The sequence below is a fragment of the Pogona vitticeps genome, chromosome 3 (assembly GCF_051106095.1).
Source record: "Pogona vitticeps strain Pit_001003342236 chromosome 3, PviZW2.1, whole genome shotgun sequence".
Lineage (NCBI taxonomy): Eukaryota > Metazoa > Chordata > Lepidosauria > Squamata > Agamidae > Pogona > Pogona vitticeps.
In genome coordinates this window covers 49,083,619-49,106,623 of record NC_135785.1, presented here as the reverse complement: position 1 = coordinate 49,106,623, position 23,005 = coordinate 49,083,619, and the positions used below count along the sequence as shown (strand labels likewise).

The window sequence follows — 23,005 nt, the reverse complement described above, 5'->3', positions numbered from 1 at the left end:
TTAAAGATTATTCTGTTTTATAAAACACAAGACTTAAAATAATCTTTAAAGTTTATAAAAAGAAGATAGACTAATTTAAAGTGAGAACTTAAAGTACATATGCAAACAGATTCTATAGTCCATAATTCTACCAGGAAGAATATCTGATGCACTCCTCCTTACTTCTGTTAGTACTGAGAAAAAGGGAATAGCAGAATCTGATATGCAATCAAGCCACAGCAACAAAAATAAAGCAGAGCAGGAAGGGTTAAAAGGATGGGGAACAATTACCCCTTAATAAGGAGGGAGCAGAAATGTCTGAGTTTTGAGGAAAAGACTATTCCTGCCACTATTTTGTCATATCTAGAAAGCAGCTCAACTAGACCCAAATTGAAGAAGCAACTGAAGGTCTTTGGGTCTTACAAAGACTATTCAATAACAATTCTAAGTGAAAAAGACTGCTGCCTGTTTCACTTCCTGTTATTGTGAGCACCACTCCCTTAATATGCACAGTGCCTCCTGTTACACGTACAGTGGTGCCCCGCATAACGAGCGATTTGTTTAACAACGAACCCGCATAGCGACGCGTTTTTTTGCAATCGCAAAAGCGATCGCATAACGATGTTTTAGATGGTCAAAAATCGCTTTGCGATGATCGGTAAGCATTTCGCTTACCGATTTTGGATGTTTTTTCTAACAGCTGATCGGCGGTTTCAAAAATGGCCGCCGGATAAAGAAAATGGCCGCCCGCAGTTTTCGCGCCCTTTCCTCGCTTACCGGGCAGCGAAAATGGCGGCCGCATCAAGGATTTCCAGATAATGGTGAGTTTTTTTGCCCATAGGAACGCATTAAATGTGTTTTAATGCGTTCCTATGGGCTTTTTTGCCCCGCATAGCGACGAATCCGGATAGCAACGATTTTTTCTGAACGGATTATCGTCGCTATGCGGGGCACCACTGTATGTTAAAAATAAATCCTGGTAGCTTCCTTCAAGGTTACTGTAGCACTGTACCTTTAAAAACCATTGTTTTCATATACCACATACTTACCATATGGAGAGGTGGTGCTGGACCAGGAGTAAAAGGGACCCTGCCCCAGATTTTCATGATGTCTCCAAGTGGCTGGAAGCTCTCATCACATGCTCTTTTCACTAGTAGTGACATTGTAAAATACCCAGCTTGAAACCATTCTGCCATCTCCTGGTTACTGAAAGGACCTGCCAACCAAGACACATAAGATACAAAACATGAAGCCCCTGGAGACACGAGACTAGAGATGGGGACATTCATATTCATATACAAATATGAACATCCCGGCACAGGTGGCGTTAACGAGGGTCCAGCCCTATGGGGTCGGATGGTGCACTCACTGATCCGACGTGGATGGCACGATTCTACCAATGGCTCTGCAGTGAGCAATCTGCTCACGACTCTTCAACCTTGCAGTGAGGCTTGTCCTCCTGCCAGGAGTGGCGAGTGGATCGCACCGTACAGAGCCATTGGTAGAATCGTACCGTCCACATCTGCGATGGATCAGTGAGTGGACCATCCAGCCCCATTGGGCTGGACACTTGTTAACATCATCTGTGCGGGGATACTCATATACGAATACCTCCATCTCTACATGAGACAAAACTGTGCGGAGCACAGTACCCAACAATCACAGCCAGTATGAATTTGCTCTTAAGTATACTGGCATTCCCCTCCAAAAAAAGCCATACACATTTATTCCATTTCATGGTACTATTTAAATCCTGACTTTTGTCCAACTAGACTGCATGCTTGTTCCCATTTTATCCTCACAATTCTGTATAGTAGATTTGGCTTGAGTGTGACTGATCCAAGATCATCCACTGAGCCTCCAGCTGATTGCAAAACTGAACCATATCTTCACCAGTCCTAATCTGACAGCGTAAAATCCGTGTACCACAGTAGTTGTCAGTGTATCAATGAAGATATGCTATACAGTGGTGCCTCACATAACAAGCGCACCGTTTAACAATGAATCCGCATTGCGATGCGGATTTCCCCATCGCTAATGCGAGGGCATGCTCGCATTGCGACGGGGGAACAGCTGTTAGGCGGTTCTAAAATGGCCGCCGGACACCCAAAATGGCTGCCGGACACCCAAAATGGCCGTCGGAACACCCAAAATGGCTGCCGGACACCCAAAATGGCCGTTGGAACACCCAAAATGGCCGTTGGAACACCCAAAATGGCCGTCGGGACACCCAAAATGGCCACCGGAACACCAAAATGGCCGCCGGTACACTCAAAATGGCCACCAAGACACTCAAAATGGCCACCAGGACACCCAAAATGGCCGCCGGAACACCCAAAATGGCCGCCGGGACACCCAAAATGGCCACCGGAACATGGGGAAACATCAGAGAATGGTGATTTTGGGCCCATTTGGAACCCAATTTGGGCCCAATGGGTTTCCCCGTTCTGCTTAACGATGTTTCCCCATAGCGAAGGTTAATCCGGAACGGATTAACCTCGCTATGCGGGGCACCACTGTAGTTGCTATGAGACTTCTCTTAATAGTCCAATAAAAATTTTGAAAAATGGGAAACGATAAAGGCATACCTTGAATTTCTCCTTGTGGATCTTTGTAGAACCACTTTTGCATGGCCTCAGGGTGTAATGATATTGAAGTACCCTTTGCTCTTTGCTCTTGAAGTTTGGTTGCTAGTCTTTCATCGTCCAGGGCGCTATCCTGCAAATATGCCACCATTTTTTCTGCTTGCTGCAATAAGAATGAAACCATAGCAAACACTGTTATTGTGACTGCTGTTAAATTAAATAGTTATCAGAATTAGATGCCCTATAAACACTAACTTCACAACTGGTGAAGCACAAGAACACAAGGGAAAAAACATTTTTACTAAAGAAAAAATAAAGTACTATCACAAGTAGCTTTTATACAGCTTCCCTTTGAGCTGCATAGAAGATGTATACAGCTTCTCTTGGAGCTGTAGAAAAGATAGCTGTGCAATAAATTAGAAACTAAGCACTTGTTTATTAGCTGGCTATCCTGCCTTCCCATGATAAAAAATTAAAATATTTGATAAAATCTAAAATTATAATTATAGAAAGTAAATCAGTTAAAATGCATGAATAAAAATGGACTGTGCACATTATTTAAAACTGCTTCATCAAACAGGTGAAAAGCTTGTCCGAATAAGATGTCTTTAACAGCTGTAGTTAAAGATAACAGATACAAAACCAACCTGGCCATCTGTAGCAGGTAGATCCATGGCCAAGAGCAAATAACAATAGGCCTTCTCCCACTTTCCTACATACAGTGGTGCCTCGCTTAACGAGCGCACCGTACAACGACGAAATCGCATAGCGATCCCTTTTTTGGGATCGCTAATGCGATCGCTCAACGACTTTTAGATAGGGCGAAACGCTTACCGATCTTCGCAAAACGAAGCCCCGACGATCAGCTGTTCGGCGGACAAAATGGCAGCGCGCAGCGTTTTCGCGCCCTCCCTTCACTTAACGAGGGCGCGAAAATGGCTGCCGGCCATAGGAAACTTCACTGAATGGTGAGTAAAGGAGCCTTTTGGAACGCATTAAACGATGTTTAATGCGTTCCAATGGCTTTCCCTGTCCCGTTCAGCGATGTTTCGCTATAGCGAAGGTTAATCCGGAACGGATTAACCTCGCTATGCGAGGCACCACTGTATTTATTTTGATTCTTTATCCTTCTTGCTAGACAGGCACATTATGCATCTCTGTTCACTTCGATTTGGAAAAAAAAATTAACTGATCAGCTCTGTTAGCTCTTAAAGTTTGGAGACAATGGTAAGTGTGTCAAGGCCTCCAGAAGACAGTTGAGTTATGGTTCATCCCCTTAGAATGAACCTTTCCCACATATAATGAAGTATTACTTGCTCATGCAGCAACTTATTAAGTTTTGTACTGCTACCATTAAGTCGCAACAAAGAATTTTAAGAGAATACAGGGAACCTCTGTGGGGAGTGATGCATGCCACAGAAACCATTTGGAAGCAAATCACTCTATAAGCTAAGGCCTGATTCCCTTTCTAAAGTGGGATCTAAATTATAAATAGGACACACAGTTTGCTGTCCTCTGAAGATGCCGGCCACAGAGACTGGCGAAACGTTAGGAAAAACCACCTTCAGAACACGGCCAAGAAGCCCGAAAAACCCACAACAACCAGGACACACTAACTTAACCAGCTTAAGACATATGCTGCCTGATTTTAGGCATATTTACTCAGAAACAATCTTCAGGTTCAAATAGGCTTATTACTCTAAAAATAACTAAGTGCAGCCTTATTCTTTCCATTTGTAAGATCAATATGATACTGGCATCAGACTTTAAACATTTTAGAATAATGCAGACGAACAGCAGATCTTGGCAGAAGTGTTAAAAGTTTAATAAAACAGTTTTGCCTGTCTGTATACATTTTAGTCTGAATTTTCTTGAAACACCAAGTTATCAGAAATGACATAATATGTATAGACAACATTAAAAGTGCTGGAAAATGATGTACTGTTCTGATATAATTTTCCAATCTTGCAAATGGGAGCCCAATCAGTTTCCCAAACTGTTACATACACAACATTTTATGTTATTATGTGCCATCAAGTTACTTCCAAATCATGGTGTGCTTATGAATAATTATTTCCAGAAATCAACCATTTATAGCCCTGCTCAGATGTTGTAAAATAGAGGACATAGCTTTCCTTACTGAGTTGATCCACCTCTGTTTTGACTTCCTTTTTTCCTATTGCTGTTCATCATAGCATTATTGTCATTTTTAGGGAGTCTTGCCTTCTCATAATAATCCAAAGTACAACAATCTCCATTCAGTCATTTAGCTTCTTGTTACAGTTCAGTTTGATTTATTTGAAAATAAATTAAACAGCTGGAAAAAATAAACCACTACATGGACAACACCTGAGAAATACTGATGGAAAGTATGATCATAATTCAACATGGGCATGGATAAAACTGGGGACCCTTAAGAAAACGAAGGCTTGATTTTTGCTGCACAAGAACAAGCACCCCAAATTAATGTGATGAAAACTAAGATCCAAGGAGTTAGTGCTAACAATAAATGTATTCGCGAAGACTTTCACGGCTGGGATCTAATGGTTGCTGTGGGTTTTTTGGGCTCTTTGGGTGTGTTCTGAACAACAACCACTAACAACAAATGTTGACTCTGCCAAGAAAAAGATGAAACTGTGTCACACCTCATCTGTGAATGTCCAAAGATTGCACAAACAGATTATAAAGTTAGACATGATAGAGTAGCAAAGTTAGTGCACTGGTCATTATGCAAAAAATGTAACTTGCCGGCCTCCAAAAACCCATCAGAACATCAGGTAGAGAAGGTATCAGAAAATGAGGAAATCAAGATCTTGTGCGATTTCTGGATCCAATCAGACACCTTGAACATAACACACCAGACATAGTAGTAATAGAACTAAGAAATGTCTGGATCATTGACATTGCAATTCTGGGAGATGCCAGAGTTGAAAATAAAGAACTGGAAAAACTAACAAAGTACAGAGACCTGGCAATCAAAACATCTCACCTCTGGAACAAACACACTTCAGTGGTCCCCGTAGTCACTGGGGCTTTGGGAACAATATCAAGAAATTTCACACAGTACTATAAGCAGTTGCAGATCTCAGAAATCACGCCAAAAGAACTACAAACAATGGTAATATTAGGAACAACATACAATATTCTATGGTCTTGTCTATATCTTCATAAATTACATTCCTGCTTTCGAGCAGGTGAATTGAGTAGTAAGGAGCGTATTCATATATTTTTAGGTCTCTTCCATTGAGAGAATTAAAACTGGGAAAGTATCCAAAAAACTAAATGTAAAAAGTATTAAATTCTCACAACTTTTATATAGCAAAAAGTATTTGGGAGTACAGGTGGCTCATCTGTAACTGTCTTTCAGCAAGTGCTAATCCTGTGCATTCACACACCTGGGTTACTGCACCTATGTGGTCCACAATCAGAATTTTCTAGAGGCTGCATGTCCAGCGCTTTCACCTCCTCCCTAGCCTACTGTACATGTCCCTTCTCCTTACCTGTTTCAACCTCTCTGCTACAAAGCTACCAGGAAAAATGTGATTAGTGGGGAGGTGAGAGGTTTGTGTGAGTAAACAGAATGACCACTCAAAGAGACACATTTATAGGTGAGTAACCTGTCCTTCTTCTTCATGGTCTTCTGTGATTCAACTAGCAAGCACCTAGTCAAGATATCACAGAGGACTGCTAAAAGAAACATCTCTCTGGGCACAAATGTATAGCCTGTAGTATTTGACAAATGTTACGGACTGAGATTAGATAGCAGCTTTATAGATATCATGTAGTGGCAATCCTTTCAAAAATGCAAATTTTGCTGCTTCTATCCTTTACAATGTCCTTGATAACAAAGAGGTGATTAGTCTTCCTGAATTATTTTGTCCTAGATATACCAATATTCTCCTAACATCCAGGTTATGCAAAGATCTCTCCAGTGGTGACTGTGGATTTGGTAAAAGATGGTAACACTACCAGTTGTGAAGTACGGAACAGTGATGGCATCATAGGAATAAACATAATGACTGGAAACAATGTGAGACTGTCCATCTGAAACTGAATATATGACACACAATTCACTGGCTCTTCTAGCCAAAATCACCATAATGAAGAAAGCAGTCTTCATAATAAGATTCAAATCTACAGTAGGGAGAGATTCAAATGGACAACTTATGTTTCAAGAGCATTGAAGACCATGGCATTGCCAGCAGCTTAAGTGTCTGGAATTTAGTTCTTAGCAGAACGGTGAGCAAAAAGTTTAGAAGAAGAGTGATTTATTGGTTTATTGAACACAACTGCCAATCAACAGACCTTTAAGAAAGATATTGAAAGATTGGATTCTTTCAGATGTAGTTGAAATACCATCACTGTATTTAAGGAAACAGATACTGTCTCAGCTAAAATAGGTTCTGTGAAGTGAAGGAATCTGTACCATTAATATTTATAAGCCAACGTTATAGAAGAATTTCAAGCATGTGAAAGTATATGCCTCATAGGTGAATAATATTCCAAGCATATTCAAACCTCAGGTTTTTAATGGGTGAAGAATCTTGCCATCTTCGCAGATTAATGGATCCTCCTGAACTGGAAACGCAAACACATTTGATGCGGATGATTTGTGTCAGTGTGAGGTAAGATTTCTCACAATTTATCCTTGTTTGTGCAGTAGCTAGATAGTACCGTGAAGGGCAGTTTTGAGGTGTCTCTTTCATGATGCCACCATAGGCCAGTTGCCTGTGTAAGGGCATGTCATTATGCATTATGCCCCTTAATCTGAACTGGGCTGCAATGACAACCATGCATTTTTGAGGACCCTTGGGGCCCTGGAGAGTCCAAATGTAGTACCTTCAATTGGAAATCGTGATGGCTATAGAGAACCAGAAATATTTTGGTACGATGGTCAGATGCTAATGTGGAAATAGACATCCTTTAAGTCTTTTTTTAAACAAACCAATCTCCATGTCCAACAAAAATGGCTTGTAATGTGATCATCCTGAACTGCCTGGAGAGAACTGAGAATACAGAAGTTGAGACCCCTGACATTAGGGATATACCTTGGGTTGCTGTCCTTTTTTCATACTTTAAAGTAGTGTCGCCTCTTGTGTTGTTGGAAAAGTGTTTGTGGTGACCAGGTTGTTCTCTTGACAGAACTCTATTAGCCTTTGCCCTGCTTCATTTTGAACTCCAAGGCCAAACTTACCTGTTGTTTTTTTTAATCTCTTGACTCCCTACTTTAACACTCCAGTCCCCTATAATGACAAGAACATCTTTCTTTGGTGTCAGTTCTAGAAGGTGTTGTAAGTCTTCATAGATTTGGTCAATTTCAGCCTCTTCAGCATTATGGTTGGTGCATAAACTTGGATTATTGTGATGTTGAAAGGTCTGCCTTGGATTCGTATTGAAATCATTCTATCATTTTTGAGATTGTATCCCAGTACAGCTTTTCCCATTCTTTTGTTGACTATGAGGGCTACTCCATTTATTCAATGGGATTCTTGCCCACAATGACTGAATTGAATTCGCCCATTCACATCCATTTTAATTCACTAATGCCCAGGGTGTTAATGTTTATTCTTGCCATCTCCTGTTTGATCTCCTCCAGCTTACCTAGGTTCATAGATCTTACATTCCAGGTTCCTGTGCAGTATTTTTCTTTGCACCATCGGAGTTTCCTTTCACTTCTAGGCACGTCCGCAGCTGAGCTTCCTTTTGGCTTTGGCCCAAACACTTTATTAGCTCTGGAACTACTCATACTTGTCCTCTGCTCTTCCTCAGTAGCATGTTGGATGCCTTCCCACCTGAGGGGCTCATCTTCCAGTGTCATATCTTACAGCCTTTTCTTTCTGTCCATTAAGTTTTCTTGGCAAAGATACTGGTGTGGCTTGCCAGTTCCTGCTCCAGTTGGATCGCATTAGTCGGAACTCTTCACTATGACCTGTCCGTCTTGGGTGTCCCTGCATGGCATAGCCCGTAGCTTCTCTGAATTACTCAAGCCCCTTCACCACAACAAAGCAGCAATCCATGAAGGGGATTGCTGCCTACCTATTCCCCATGATGGGGATTACTACCTATGATTTATAGACTACAGCAAAGCCTTTGTGTGGATCATGAGAAACTATGCTTTGTTCTGAAAGAAACTGTAAAATCTCTGCGTTTTAATTGTCCTGATGTGTAATTTCTGTTTTGGACAAGCTTAGGTTTGGCATGCTGATGATATAAAGTTTTTACATTTAAAAACTTTAAACTGCTGGAAGATTTAATGCTGCCTTATCTCTTCTTGCTTTTAATAATATGTTTTTAAATCTATTTTTAACTTACAACTTTTGGCTACTTTGAATGTTCAAAATGAATACTGTAGTAAAGTAGAAAGGATTTAAAATAACAGTTTTTGGTCAGAAACAATGTACAGCTTCTGTATGAATCAGAAAACTGGAATTAAAAGCAAATTATAAGATAAGTGTTATGTGAAATATTTTTTTGAGAACCTATCTTCATGACCATTACCTGCAATTTAAGGACTGGGAGGGGGTTTCTTTCCCTGTTTCCAAAGGGGAATTTATAGACCTTACTGGCAGTTACACTGAAAAAGCCATCTAAATGAATTGAAGCAAGACCCTGCTGAACTATTAAAATCCCTATTATATGTGAACATCCCACTTGGCATGTATTTTTTTTGCTGTTCTATCTTGCAATAAGAGTGCTGAACCAATTTTGTTGCTCAACCAACTCTATAAATTAAATTAGTGGGGAAATTGGTCTTGATCAGAAATATTGTGTTCTGGAAAAGGTTACACCTGAGGATTTTGCACTGGTGTACAATGAAGCATGAATGTTGCTGTCATATGGGCACTGACAGAATGGAAATTTTTCCAAGGAATTCATTTCCTTAAAAAAATTCACAAAATGTTGTAATGTGCCATCAAGTCATCTTCAACTTACAGCAACTGCATGAATGAGTGATCTTCACAAAATTGTTGTTGCTGTTATGTGTTGTCAAGTTGACCATGAATAAGTGATATCCAAAATGTCCTGTTCTCAACTGCCCTGCTTAGCTCTTGCAGACTCAAGCCTTTGGCTTCCTTAGTAGTCAATCCATCTCATACTTGGTTTCCTTTTCCTTCTGCCTTCCACCTTTCTTAGAAAAATTGTATTTTCCAGAGAATCCTGTCTTCTTCTGATGTACCCAAAGTATGATAGCCTCAGTTTCAGCATTTTGCCTCCAGATATAGTTTGGTCTTGATTTGAGCTAGGAACCACTTATTCAGCTTTCTGGCAGTCCAGAATATCCACAAAGCTCTCATCCACAAGGATCTCTCAAAATTAACTGGAAACAATGAATTGATAACAAAATTGTCTCATTCTGAAACTGGAATACTGCAACTCATTCTACATTGACAGTGAAACTGTAATATTTTTAGTGGAGGGAAGACAGTTAAACTCTGTGTATTATTGGGTATGCTAAGATTCATCATGGCCTCTCCAAATTTGAAGAGACACTTGTTCAGCAGGCTGAGGCAAAGAGGCAGTCCTGAAACCAGCAAAATCAAGGGAGCTGGACAGGGGACAGACTGTATTTGTCTTCAGTGTGGGAGGGATTGTCACTCTCAAATTGGCCTTCTCAACCACACTAGACACTGTTCAAAGACCTCTATTCAGAGCATGTTACCACAGTCTCTCAAGACTAAAGGATGCCTACACACAGGATTCATCTATCTGTCAAGAGTTCTGAGTGCTCCCCCACCTTACATTTTTAAAAATGAAGAAAGCTCATGTTCAGGCACACACTGAAAGTCAAGCATTCTAATAAAAATAATTTCCATTTAAAGTTCCAAATTAGTTTGCATGTAATACTTAAACTACATCACATGTGTTTAATGTTTTTCCCCTAATAAAATATTTCCTTTCAAATAACTATGGACTTTCCATTGAATTTTTTGATATTCTGGAAAAGATCTCATTTTTCCCTCTGCTGGTACTCCTCTATTTCTTTGCAAAGATTACTGTAACAGTTCTCAGTTTTACAGCCACTCCATTTCTTCTGGGTTTATAATTTCCAGAGTAGAAGATTTTGTAGTTGTCTGATTGAAAGTATTCCACTTTTATCCACTTTAGTTCACTGACACAAACCAATGAAATGTTTAAACGTCCCATTTCTTGCTTTATGGTTTCTAGTTTACGTTGATTCATACTCCCCAGATTCCAATGAAGAGGTGAAAATTAGAAACATAATAATTTAAGATATGCTGATGACACCATCTTACTGGCACAAAGCTACAATGACTTGAAAGAACTTTTAGTGAAAGTGAAAGAAAATTCCAAAGCAGGACTGCAGCTCAATATTAAGACAAAAATCATGACTATAAAAGAACTACATGACTTTAAGGTTGGCAATGAAGAAATTGAAATTGTTGAAGATTTTGTGTACCTTGGTTCAATCATCCTATAAATCCAAAGTGAGACTGCAGCCAAGAAATCAGAAGACTGAGATTCGGAAGGGCAGCAATTAAGGAATTAGAAAAGATCATCAAGTGTAAAGTTGTATCACTGGAGACCAAGATCAAAATCAATCTGTACATATAACATATAATATGGAAAGGCTGACTGGATTCAGATGAAGGAGGAGGTAAAATTTGTAGAGGAAACATAAATAGTTTACGATATGCAGATGACACCATCCTACTGGCAGAAAGACAAAAGTAGGTACTAAATCAAATCAAGCAAAAATGATAAAACTGAAGCTGTTCTACTTTGGACACATCATTAGAAGGCAGGATTCTCTGGAAAAGACAATAATGCTGGGAAAGATAGAAGGCAGCAGGAAAACAGGAAGACATTTTAGATGGACTGACTTCCTAAAAGAAGGCACAGGCTTGAATTTGCAAGAGGTGAGCAGAGCTGTTGAGGACAGTACATTCTGCTGATCTCTAATTCATAGGGTTGCCACAAATCAGAAGCAACTTGAAAACACATAACAACAATACTTATGAGCTGTTGGGTCATTAAAAAGTTCCATTTAATAAAAATAACCAAACAAACATTGTGAATTTTAGAATTTATTTTTCCAATTTAACTTTTTAGAAAACTTGTATCAGTGGAAGGGAAATGAGAGTTTTCAAAGCTTGCAACCTCTAAATACATTCCAAAAAATGTTCCGTCTAATTTTTGGCCCCGCTGCATGGGAGGCATGGTTCCAGTTTAAGCCAGAATTAAACAAGCCCCAACTCTAGCTGTTGGTGTGCAGCCCTGATGGGAGCTCTGTGCATATACATAGCTTAGAAGGAACACTGACTCCAAACCATTATCTATACACTTCTGGTGACAATAATATTAATTTTCAAAGTTTAGAACACAGACATACACATTCTCTGAAGAAATGAAAGTAGTATCTTCTTCCAGAAGAACAAATTTAAAAATAAATGAGTAAGTAACTGATAGAGACATTCTACCTGTTCTAAATGTTTTAGGCCCTCTTCATCATCAGGGTCAGAAGGAACACTCCCCATGCCTGGTGCAGCTGTGACTGAAGTCTGAACTGGTCTTAAGGCAGAATTTGGATTAGACTCTGAAGGAGGAAGAGGAACAGGGGAAGTTGCTTCTGGAAGTATATGCAGTAAAGGCTGGACAACAGAAGTTGGCTCTAGGGGAATGAAAATAATGAATATGAAATTCCTTTACAAACTCCTGGACTAGAAAACTTATATAGAACTCTAAAGGGGGGGGGCTACTTCATCCTAATTTATTTCCCTCCCTTCGCATATGTACCTACCCCTGCTATGGTGACAAACTCCTTAGTCACTTTCCATCTGGATTACTGTGATGTGCTCTACATGACGCCACCTTTGAAATATTTGGAACTTCAGCAGGTTCAAACTGCTACAGCTAGACTGCAGGTTACAGGGAGCATACCACTCCTCTGTTGCAGCAGCTTTACTCAGTGCCAACCTGAATTTAGAGACTTTAAAAATGTTTTCATTGTTTTTCAGCTTTGAGCAGGAAGTTGGACTCAACGGTCTTACAGGCTCCTTCCAAATTTATTGTTCTAAGATTCAATGATTGCTTTTATGGTGTTTTAATGGTAATCACTGTATAGTTTTAACTGGGAGACACATTGTGTCCGTCCCCCCCCCCATGGGGAAAAAGGTGTCAAAAATAGAGAGGTTACTTACCTGTAACTCTGGTTCTTTGAGTGATCATCTGTGAATTTACACTAATGGGTTAAGTCTACACTTGCGCAGAGATCTCTGGAATGTTCTAGAGCTGAAAATGTTTGCTAGGACAGCCCCCCTAGTACACGTGGTCCGCCCATCCTAGCGATTGCCTCAGTTCCACCAAAACTGCTGCTTCTCAAAGAGTGTGTGACATGACGGACAGAGGGGAGGATGGGCGGGAAGTGTGAATTCACAGATGACCACTCGAAGAACCAGAGTTACAGGTAAGTAACCTCTCTTTCTTCTTCGTGGTCTCTGTGAATGCACACTAATGGGTGTCTAACAAGCTTACCTCACAGGTGGAGGGATGTCATGGCAAGACTGGGGATAGAACTGCATGTCCAAAACCCGCATCTGCCTTGGCACGCATGTCCAGACGATAGTGGGATGCAAAGGTCGATAGAGTTGACCAAGTGGCAGCCCTACAGATATCTGGAATTGGAACGCCTGGTAGGAAGGCTGTAGAGGTCGCTAGAGCCCTGATAGAGTGAGCCTTGACATTGGCCGGAAGGGGCTTCTGGGCAAGCTGGTAAGTCAGGTGTATGGTTTGTATAATCCATGATGATATGGTTTGTGGAGATATTTGTGCACCTCTTTGAGGTGGATAAGGAGATATAAATAAGCACTTGGACTTCCGAAAGGAAGCACTCCTTTCGACATAGAAGGCGAGAGTGCGCCGTACATCCAAGAGGTGAGTGATTTCTCTACACCTGTCGATGGTTTAGGAAAAAAAGGAAGGTAGGATGATTGGCTGGCGAACACGGAAATCAGTAATGACCTTGAGAAGGAAGGAGATGTCCGGTTATAGGGTGACTTTATCCGGGTGAAATTGAAGGAATAGGGGGGTCTAAGGGGAGCACCATGAGCTCTGACGCTCTGTGTGAGGAGGTGATGGCCACAAGAAACAAAACTTTGAGTGAAAATAGACATTCTGATGAGGTGGCAAGAGGTTCAAAGGGAGGAAGTGATAGACACTGAAGGACATTGTGTAGGGACCACTGGGGTGTAGGAGAAATTCTAGGTGGGTTGAGGTGAGCAAGCCTTCAAAGGAATCGCTTTAGGGTAGGATGTCGAAAGAATAAAACGGCATCTGAGTCCTGTGGCTGGTGCACCACAATAGCTGACATATAGACCTTGATTGTGGATAACAACAAGTGACAATCAAATAGATAGTAGAGGAAAAGCAAAACTGCTTGAAGAGTAGTAGGTGCAGTAGGAAGATTATTCTTCTGAGCAAACTTCTGAAACGCCCACCACTTATAGGAATAAAGTTGATTTATAGCGGGTTTCCTGGAGTGAGAAAGAATGGTATTTAAGGAGGAAGGATTCTCGAGGCTGTCAAGTGTAGGGACTGTAGGTTGGGATGGTAAGTCTGTCCATGGTGTTGTGTGAGGAGATGGGGGAGGCAAGATAGACAGATGGATTGGGTTTAATGGAGGTCAGCATTGTGAACCAAGGTTGTCTCAGCTAATATGGAGCAATCATGATTGCACTGGACCGGTCTTGCCTCAACTTGACAATGGTATGGAGGAGGAATTGTATTAGAGGGAAAGGGTAGAGGAGGTGGGTGGTCCAAGGTACCATGAGGGCGTCTCCCAGAGATCTCAGGCCGATCCCTGCCCTTGAAAAGTAGTTGTTGCATTTCCTGTTTGTTGTGGCAAACATGTCTACGTTGACCCCATTTGTTGCAGATCTGGAGAAAAACCCCTTGGTCGAGAGACCACTCATGCATCTGAGAAGTCTGTCTGCTCAGATTGTCTGCCCAAGCATTGTCCTGTGTGGCAATGTGGAATACTATTGGAAAAATGTGGTGATCTAGGCACCACTCCCAAAATTGAACAGCAAGGTAGAGCAGGAGTAGTGAATGTGTGCCTCCCTGTTTATTTATGTAATATAATGCTATCGTATTGTCCGTGGTGACCTGGACTGTGGCGCCTGAGATGACTGGCAAGAAGGCACAGAATGCCTTGAAGGTGGCTAGTAATTCTAGATTGTTGATGTGGAGGAGTTTTTCTTGGGAGGACCATGTGGCATGTACATGAAGGTCCTTGCAGTGTGCAGCCCAACCAACGGGGCTGGTGTTGGTTGTGACTTGAGTCATCAGCTGGAGAGGTGCTAAGGGCCAGCCATGAAATAGGTTGGAAGGTGTGATCCACCAAGTGAGCTGGTAAGGAAGCTCGCGGGTAACCTGTAGGCACATGGTGGGTGCATAGGAAAGTGGTCGAACAGAAAGAGGTACCAAGTCTGTAGCAAGCACATTTTCAATCTGGCATGTTGGATGACATGTGGTGGAGGCCATGAGGCCAAGGAGTTGTTGCACTCGATACAGATGCGTGTGGCTGAAAGTAGTCGACAAGAGTGTGTGTTTTGGTTGCACGCTCCCGGAGAAGGAAAGCTCTGGCGTGGTGAGAATCGATTCCTGCACCTATGAAGTCTACCCCTGAAATGGAATCAGCACCAACTTGTTGTGATTGACCTTGAGGCCGAGGTCTGTAACCACGATGTCTTTGAGTGCCTGGGCTTGGGAGTGAGCTACAAGAAGCCAATCGTCAATGTAAGGGAACACCGAGATTCTGAGGTTGCAAAGAAGCGCTGGTACAGGAGCCATGCACTTCATGAATACTCTGGGCGCTGTTGACAGGCGGAATAGTAGAGCGTTGAACTTGTAGGTAGTGTGTCTGAGGGAGAAATGGAGAAATGTGCGGTGGTCGTGTCCGATGGTTATATGGAAGTATGCATCACTCAAGTCGATGACCGAAAACCAGTCTCCATGTTGGAGCAAGGGAAGGATGCATTCCAGAGTCATCATACAGAAACTCTGCTAAGCAATGTAATAGTTGAGATTGTGAAGATCGTGGATGGGATGTAGGGAGTTGTCTCATTTTGGAACAAGGAAGTATCGGGAAAAGAAAGCCAGGTCAGATGAGTTCGGAGTGACGGGTGATATAGCGGTTTTTGAACGTATAGAGTAGATTTCTGATTTGAGAGTGGTGGATGGAGAGGTGAGGACAATCCGAGGAGGTGGAATGGATAGGAATTCTATTGTATAGCCTGTTGCAACAATTGATAAGACCCAAGAATCTGTAGTGATGCGTGCCCACACGTGAAAGTGTGGTGCGAGACAGGTGGTACGAATGTGGGACAGGATGGAAGATGAAGGAGTCGGAAAGTCAAATACTCTGCTTGGTTTTCTTATCGGGGTAGCTGAATGACTGACAACGGCGCTGTCGTTGATTATGCTGTCGAGGCTGGTATGAGGACAATTGTGAGGTAAGTACCGCTGTTTGTCAGGAAATGACTTGTATTGTTGGAATTGATACTGACCATTGTATTGTTGCCATTGATAGCATTGAGATCTATAATAAGGCTATTATATGAACGCACCGTGTTCACATTTTTTTGCAAATTATCAAGGATCTCGTCAGTTTTATTATCAAAGAGACCACAGCCATTGAACGGTAAGTCTTCAAAACACATTGTTGAGTCTTCTGAGATGTTAGCAGAGCTTTGCCAAGGGTGACTTCGTAAGGCTACTACAGTAACCATATGCTTGGATGCTGCTTCTATGATGTGACGAGCTGTGATCCTCTCTTGACAGGCTAAGGACATGGCCTTCTGGTGAAATGCGAGACCCCTGGGTTTGTATTCCCCAGAGGCTGACTCTAGGGATGGAAGTGCCATGTTCCAAAGGAACCTGTGGTATGCTCCCAATCACGGCTAGGTAGTTAGCCACCCAGAAGGTAAAGGAAGCAAGACAGTAAACTCTATGACCGATGATATCTAATTTTCTGCCCTCTTTCTTATTTGGGGTAGCGATAGAACGGTTTTGAGAACAAGTCTGAGTAACATCCACAATCACGGAATTAGGTGGGGGATGTTTGGAGAGGAAATCGGTGCCGGTAACATGGGTTTTATAGAGATTTTCAACCATTTGGGAGAACTGTGGTACTGAAGAGGGCTTGGTCCAGCACTGTTTAGTAAGTTTCATAAGTGATGGAAAGAATCCCATGAAAGGGGAGTGTGTGATTCTCATCTATATCTTCATATCCTTTGTCTGTTTCAGAGTGGGTAGGTTGTTGTACGTCGAGGTTCATGGCCTTAGCGTTGCGAAGGACCAGTTGGGAGTATAATGTGAAATCCTCGGATGGAGGAGGATTAGCCTTGGTGACGCCCGAGTCAGGAGTTGCAAGATTGGGTGGGGGCTCCTGAAGGGGTAAGGAATCCGAAGACTCAGAGTCAGACTGTTGAGATGAGGAAGATGTAAATGTGTCGGGAGAAGGTTGGACTCACCAACGCTTAGGAGGTCCGTCATCTTGTTTCTCCTGGATCGGTTGTGAGGGAGCATCAGACTTCCTGAGGTTTTGTAGTGTGTACGGTTTCAGGCAATGGTCCTGCATAAGTTGTAGTAGTGCGTACTGAAGATGATCAGTCCCGAGAATGGGATGGCACGGAGTGTCGAGATGACTTGGGCTTCTTCAGTACCGGCGGGAGCAAGGCTGCAGTTGTGTGGCACTTGTGGCCCTTGGTACGGGGCATCGGTAACAGGACTGGAAAAATCTCAACATCCGAGGGTCCGCCATAAGAATAGTCAGGCTGGTAGTAGTATGCATATCTCATACGCGGATTGATGAACTGTTCCATACCGTGGTGCCAGTACTGACGATATTGGTGGTATGGCTTAGGTGGTGGTTGGAAGTACACTGGTGATTCATAAACAGTAACATGTTTGGGCCGATGATGCCGAGCCTTTGAACCAGGTGACACCAGAAGTCCCGAATGACTCGGAGGCTGGCAAGTAATAGTATCAGAGCAGCCTGATTGGTACGGTGGGGTTTGGGTTTCCCTTTCTTAACAGTAACTGGATTGGGAATGACATTGATCCAGATTCACACCCCAATACTGAGCCAGCCAAAGACTTGGGGTTCGAACAGGCTGAATCTTGTAAAGCATTTACCTCAGCTGAGGTATCTGCCCAGGATGGGGACTGGGCGAGCAGAGGGGAAAGCGGCTGTCCCACAGGTGGTGGAATTGATTCCCTGTCAGTGTCAAGGTTGATCGTCGGACAGCTCGGTACTGACGAGGGTAGTACCGAAGCTTGTGGTTCCGTTGATGGTTTCTTCAATTTCTTCAGTTTGGTACCAGTGGACTTTGATGTAGGTTTGAATGGAATGAGTCGTGGAGCCAGACGATTTAGACTTTGGAGGTTTGGATTTGGTTTTTGGAGACTGAAAGGGACCGTTGGGGCCATAAAAGGCAAGAAAAGGGAGAAACAGGGGGGAAAGGTGGTGGGGGGAGAGACAAGGATATATAATTTCATCCAGTAGTACGAATGAATTATTGAAAAACGATCCGTTTCCTTTCCAGAAGAACCAATTTGCTCCAACGGAGCTCGGGAGATGAGACCTCAGCAGTGGCAAAAAGGAACTGAGGCAATCGCTAGGATGGGCGGACCACATGTACTAAGGGGGCGGTCCTAGCTAATGTTTTCAGCTCTAGAATATTCTAGAGACCTCTGTGTAAGTGCAGACCTAACCCACTAGTGTGCACTCACAGAGCCCATGAAGAAGAAATGACAAATATATACGTATATCAAATGTGCTTTAATAGAAGGGAAAAACCATATAATCTCCATATACTTAATTTTCTCTAGTTTGCTACCATAAAATTAGTTGAATTGCACATTAGATAGACAGGTTACTTACCTGTAACTCTGGTTCTTTGAGTGGTCATCTGTGAATTCACACCATAGAGTTTAATCTGCACTTGCGCAGAGGTTTCCAGAATATTCTAGAGTTTATCACGCGTTCACCATGACTGCCCCCCTAGTACACGTGGTCCGCCCGCCCTGGAGATTGCTTCAATTCCCAAACAGCCAGCCACTGTATCAAATGAAACAGACATGATGGACAAAGGGGAGGACAGTTGGGAAGTGTGAATTCACAGATGACCACTCGAAGAACCAGAGTTACAGGTAAGTAACCTCTCTTTCTTCTTTGTGGTCTCTTTGAAAGCATACTATAGGATGATTAATAAGTTTACCTATCCGGATAGATGTCACAGAAGAACAGGTGACAGAACTGCTCATCCGAAGGCCGCATCTGACTTTGCCCTGACATCCAGATGGTAATGAGAGGCAAAAGTCAACAGTGTTGAGCAGGTGGCAGCCCTGCAGATATCATGAATAGGGATGCCTCTCAGGAAAGCTGTGGAGGCAGCTACAGCCCTTGCAGAATGTGCCTTAATGCCCATGGGCAGAGGCTGTCTAGCAAGTTGGTATGCAAGGCGTATAGTAGCAACAATCCATTGAGAGATGGACTGGGGAGAAATAAGAGTTCCCCTGTGTGGTAAATGTGGGAAACAAAAAGTCTCTTAGACTTGCGGAAAGAAGCAGTTCTAGAAACATAAAAGGCCAAGGCTCGTCTGATGTCCAAGAGATTGAGGGAGCATTCCAAGTTGGTGGACGGCGAAGGAAAGAAGGTAGGTAAAAAGATGGGTTGTTTAAGGTGAAACTCAGAAACTACTTTTGAGAGAAAGGCGACATTGGGATAAAGTGTAACTTTGTCAGGGTGAAATGGGAAATCAACTCAAAGAGCAGCAAGCTCAGAAGCTCTGCGTGCCGAGGCGACAGCAACTACGAAAAGGGTCTTAAAGGAGAGAAGACATTCTGACGTAGTGGTGAGGGGCTCAAAGGGCAGAAGTATGAGGCATCAGAGGACAGTGTATAGGGACCATTGTGGTGGAAGAGTGGGTCTGGAAGGTCATATGTTCAAGCCCCCTCTGAGAAATTGCTTCAGCATCGGGTGATGGAAGAACATAGCAGCATCAGAGTCCTTTGGCTGATAAGCCGCGATGGCAGATACAAAAACCTTGAGAGCAGACAAGGAGAGATGACTAAAAAGGTAATAGAGGAACTGAGGTAGTGTTTGAACTAGTGTTGGACTAGTCGGGAGGTTGCGCTGAGCTGCACATTTCTGAAAAGCACCCACTTGTAGGTATAAAGCTGTATGGTAGTGGGTTTTCTAGCATTAGCTAGAATGGTAGCTACTGAGGGTGAATTCTCCACGCTGTGAGATGAAGAGCGAGAAGGTCAGGATGGAAGGTCTGGTCTTGATGCTGGGTGAGCAGGTAAGGCATGGGGAGAAGGCGGATAAAGTCCTTGGAGATTGAGTGAAGCATGGTGAACCAGGGTTGTCTGGGCCACTACGGGGTGATGAGAATCACATTTGAGTGTTCCTGATGGAGCTTGACAATGGTCCTGAGGAAGAGAGGAAAAGGAGAAAAAAAAGGTAGATTGGGTCATGAGTGTGTCTCCAAGGGAGCCTCGACTAATTCCTGCTCTGGAACTGTAAAGAGCACCTTTTGTGTTTTGAGCTGCGGCAAAAATGTCGATGTGTGGCTTTTCCCACAGGTTGGAAAGCTGGTGGAAGACGTCGTCGTCGAGGACCCATTTGTGCATCTGGGTGCGAAGTCTGCTTAGTGAATCTGCCAACAGGTTGCGTTGAGTGGAGATATAGACTGCTATCAGGAAAATATGGTGTTCAAAGCACCACTCCCAAAGTTGAACGGTAAGGTATAGCAGGGGAGAGAGTGGATGCCTCTCTGCTCGTTGACATAAAAAAAGTGCAGTGGTATTGTCTGTGGTTACTTGTATGGCTGCGCCTGTAACTAGTGGTTCCAAAGCGCAGAAAGCTTTGAAAATGGCTAGGAACTCAAGGTTGTTGATATGAAGGCATTCCTCAGAGCGAGACCAGAGGGCGTGAATGTGGAGGCTGTTGCAGTGAGCTCCCCAACCAGTGGGACTTGCATCTGTGGTAACCTGTACAGCGAGTTGAAGGGGTGCAAAAGGTCTGCCCATAAAGAGATTAACTGTGGTGTCCCACCACAGTAGTTGGGCTGCAAGTTCGGGAGTAACTCTTAGTTGTTTCGTAGGTGGGTCGGATATGGGGTCAAAGAGGGACAGGTACCACGCTTGCAGCGAGTGCATTTTTAGGCAAGCATGCTGTATGACTGATGTGGTGGATGCGATGAGACTGAGAAGTCGCTGCGTCTGGTGTGTGTTGACCATCACATGAGGTTGGAAATGCTGGAGAATAATGTGAATCTTCATTGCATGTTCCGGTGGAAGAAAGGCTCTTGCCTTTCGTGAGTCTAGAATTGCGCCTATGTAAGTCACCTTCTGCGAAGAAATCAGAGTAGCTCTGTCCTTGTTGACTCTTAGGCCAGATTCTCGAGGAGGGAGAGAGTGTAGTCTATATTGTATAGTGCTTAAGAATGTGAGGGGGCTACAAGCAACCAGTCGTCAATGTATGGGAAGATGGTGATTCCTTGTGTGTGGAGATGGGCAGCTATGGGAGCCATGCATTTTGTGAATATGAGGAGTGGTGGAAAGTCCAAATGGGAGGGCTTTGAACTCGTAGGCAGCGTTTCCGAGGCAGAATCTGAGAAATTTCGGTGGTCTTGGCAGATGATGTGGAAATAGGCATCCTTTAAATCGATGACAGCAAACCAGTCGTTCTCTTGAAGGATGGACAGAATGAGTTTTAGTGTCACCATGCGAAAACGGCTCTGGATTATGTAGTAATTGAGATCTCTGAGGTCAGGAATGGGACGAAGACCTCCGTCTCTTTTCGGTACTGCGAAGTACCAAGAAAAGAACCCCAGGAAGTTTTCTGATGGGGTGATGAGTGATATAGCATCCTTCAAGAAGAGGGAATGGATCTCCTTTTTAAGGACATGTCATGGTGTGGCAAGAATTGTTCTTGGTGGTGGTAGGAATGTGAATTCTATTGCGTAGCCTATGGCAATGATAAGTGACGACCCAACTGTTGGTGGTGATGGCTGCCCAAGATGGAAGGTGGGCTGCAAGGCGAGTAGTATTGAAGGGCATGGGGTAGGACAGTGGAATCTGGGCTGTGTGGAAGTCAAAGACTGCTTTATTTTCTTGTCAGGTCACTGGAAAGACTGTTGAGGATTCTTTGTGCAGAATATCGAGGTTGAAAGGAAGAGGAGAACTGTGGTATCACTGTTCGTCAGGAAAGGGTTTGTATTGTTGGTAGGAGTAGGGGAGACACCATTGATATTGTTGGGCTCTGTAGTACGGTTGTGTGTTGTTTGAGCATGCTGTTGTCCTCATTTTTGAGGTTGTCCAAAATCTCATCAGTTTTATTATTGAAAAGGCCAATGCCATCAATAATGGCATGTCCTCAATGCGCATGTTGGAATCAGAAATATGGGCTGAATGAAGCCAAACGTGTCTTTGGAGGGCGACAGCGGTAGCCATGTGTTTTGATGCAGACTCAATAACATGTCATGCAGTGATGCGCTCTTGACATACTAGAGCCACGGCCTCTTGATGAAAAGCAAGGCAATGTGATTTGTAGTCACCAGGTGCTGATTGAAGTGCTGGGAGGGCCTTGTTCCATAAGAACCGACGGCATGCTCCCATGGCTACTAAGTAATTTGCAGCGCAGAGTGAAGGAAGCAAGGGAATAGACTCTGTGGCCAATGATATTGAGCTTTTTGCCTTCCTTGTCATTAGATGTCGTGTTAGAACGGTTTCGAGCTCTGTTTTGAGTAGCATCTATTATTACCGAATTTGGAAGTGGATGTTTGGAGAGGAAGGCAATATTGTCTCCATGCGTTTTGTATAAATTTTCAACTCTTCTAGAGATTTGTGGTATCGAGGATGGTTTGGACCAGTGGTGTCCAACCTTGGCCCTCCAGATGTTCTTAGACTACAGCTGGCCAGGATTTCTGGGAGCTGAAGTCCAAGAACATCTGGAGGGCCAAGGCTGGACACCACTGGTTTGGACCATGATTGTTTGATCAGTTTTAGAAGAGATAGGATAAATCCCATACAAAGTAGAGGAGTCTGATCTTCATTAATATCTTCATAGACTTTGTCTGATTCAAATTGGACCAGTTGTTGTATGTCAAGATCCACAATTGAGAATAAGAAGAGAAATCTTCTGATGGAGATGGAGGGTTGGTATCAGCCACATCAGAGTCAGGTGTTGATAAGTTAGGAAGGGACTCCTGCGGTGGTAAGGAGCCTGAAGTATCAGAATCAGATGATGTCAGGGAAGAAGATCGGCATGGAGAGACCTGAACATCTGGTGGAATATCAAAGGTGTAGCTCTTTGGTTTGCCTGTACCATGTTTAGAAGGTAGAGAGTGAGCGGAAGCATGGTGAGGTTTAAGATGTTTAAGCTGACGGGACTGATTTGCATCTAGAGGCGC

The 23,005-nt window shown here is 43.1% G+C and overlaps 1 protein-coding gene across 4 annotated transcripts in view; it reads right to left on the bottom strand.

The window, feature by feature from the left end:
* Positions 1 to 23,005, bottom strand: part of GIGYF2 (GRB10 interacting GYF protein 2) — a 138,016-nt gene that overhangs the window by 30,770 nt on the left and 84,241 nt on the right. For 2 of the 4 annotated variants that reach the window (XM_020787358.3, XM_020787359.3), the window contains exons 12-14: positions 12,005 to 12,195; positions 2,568 to 2,727; positions 1,029 to 1,195 (exon numbers count right to left, since the gene is read on the bottom strand). In XM_020787358.3, the coding sequence (XP_020643017.3) occupies positions 1,029 to 1,195; positions 2,568 to 2,727; positions 12,005 to 12,195 (518 nt within the window). The remainder of the gene's footprint in view (positions 1 to 1,028; positions 1,196 to 2,567; positions 2,728 to 12,004; positions 12,196 to 23,005) is intronic. The other 2 variants (XM_020787360.3, XM_078389361.1) reach the window with 1 other exon arrangement.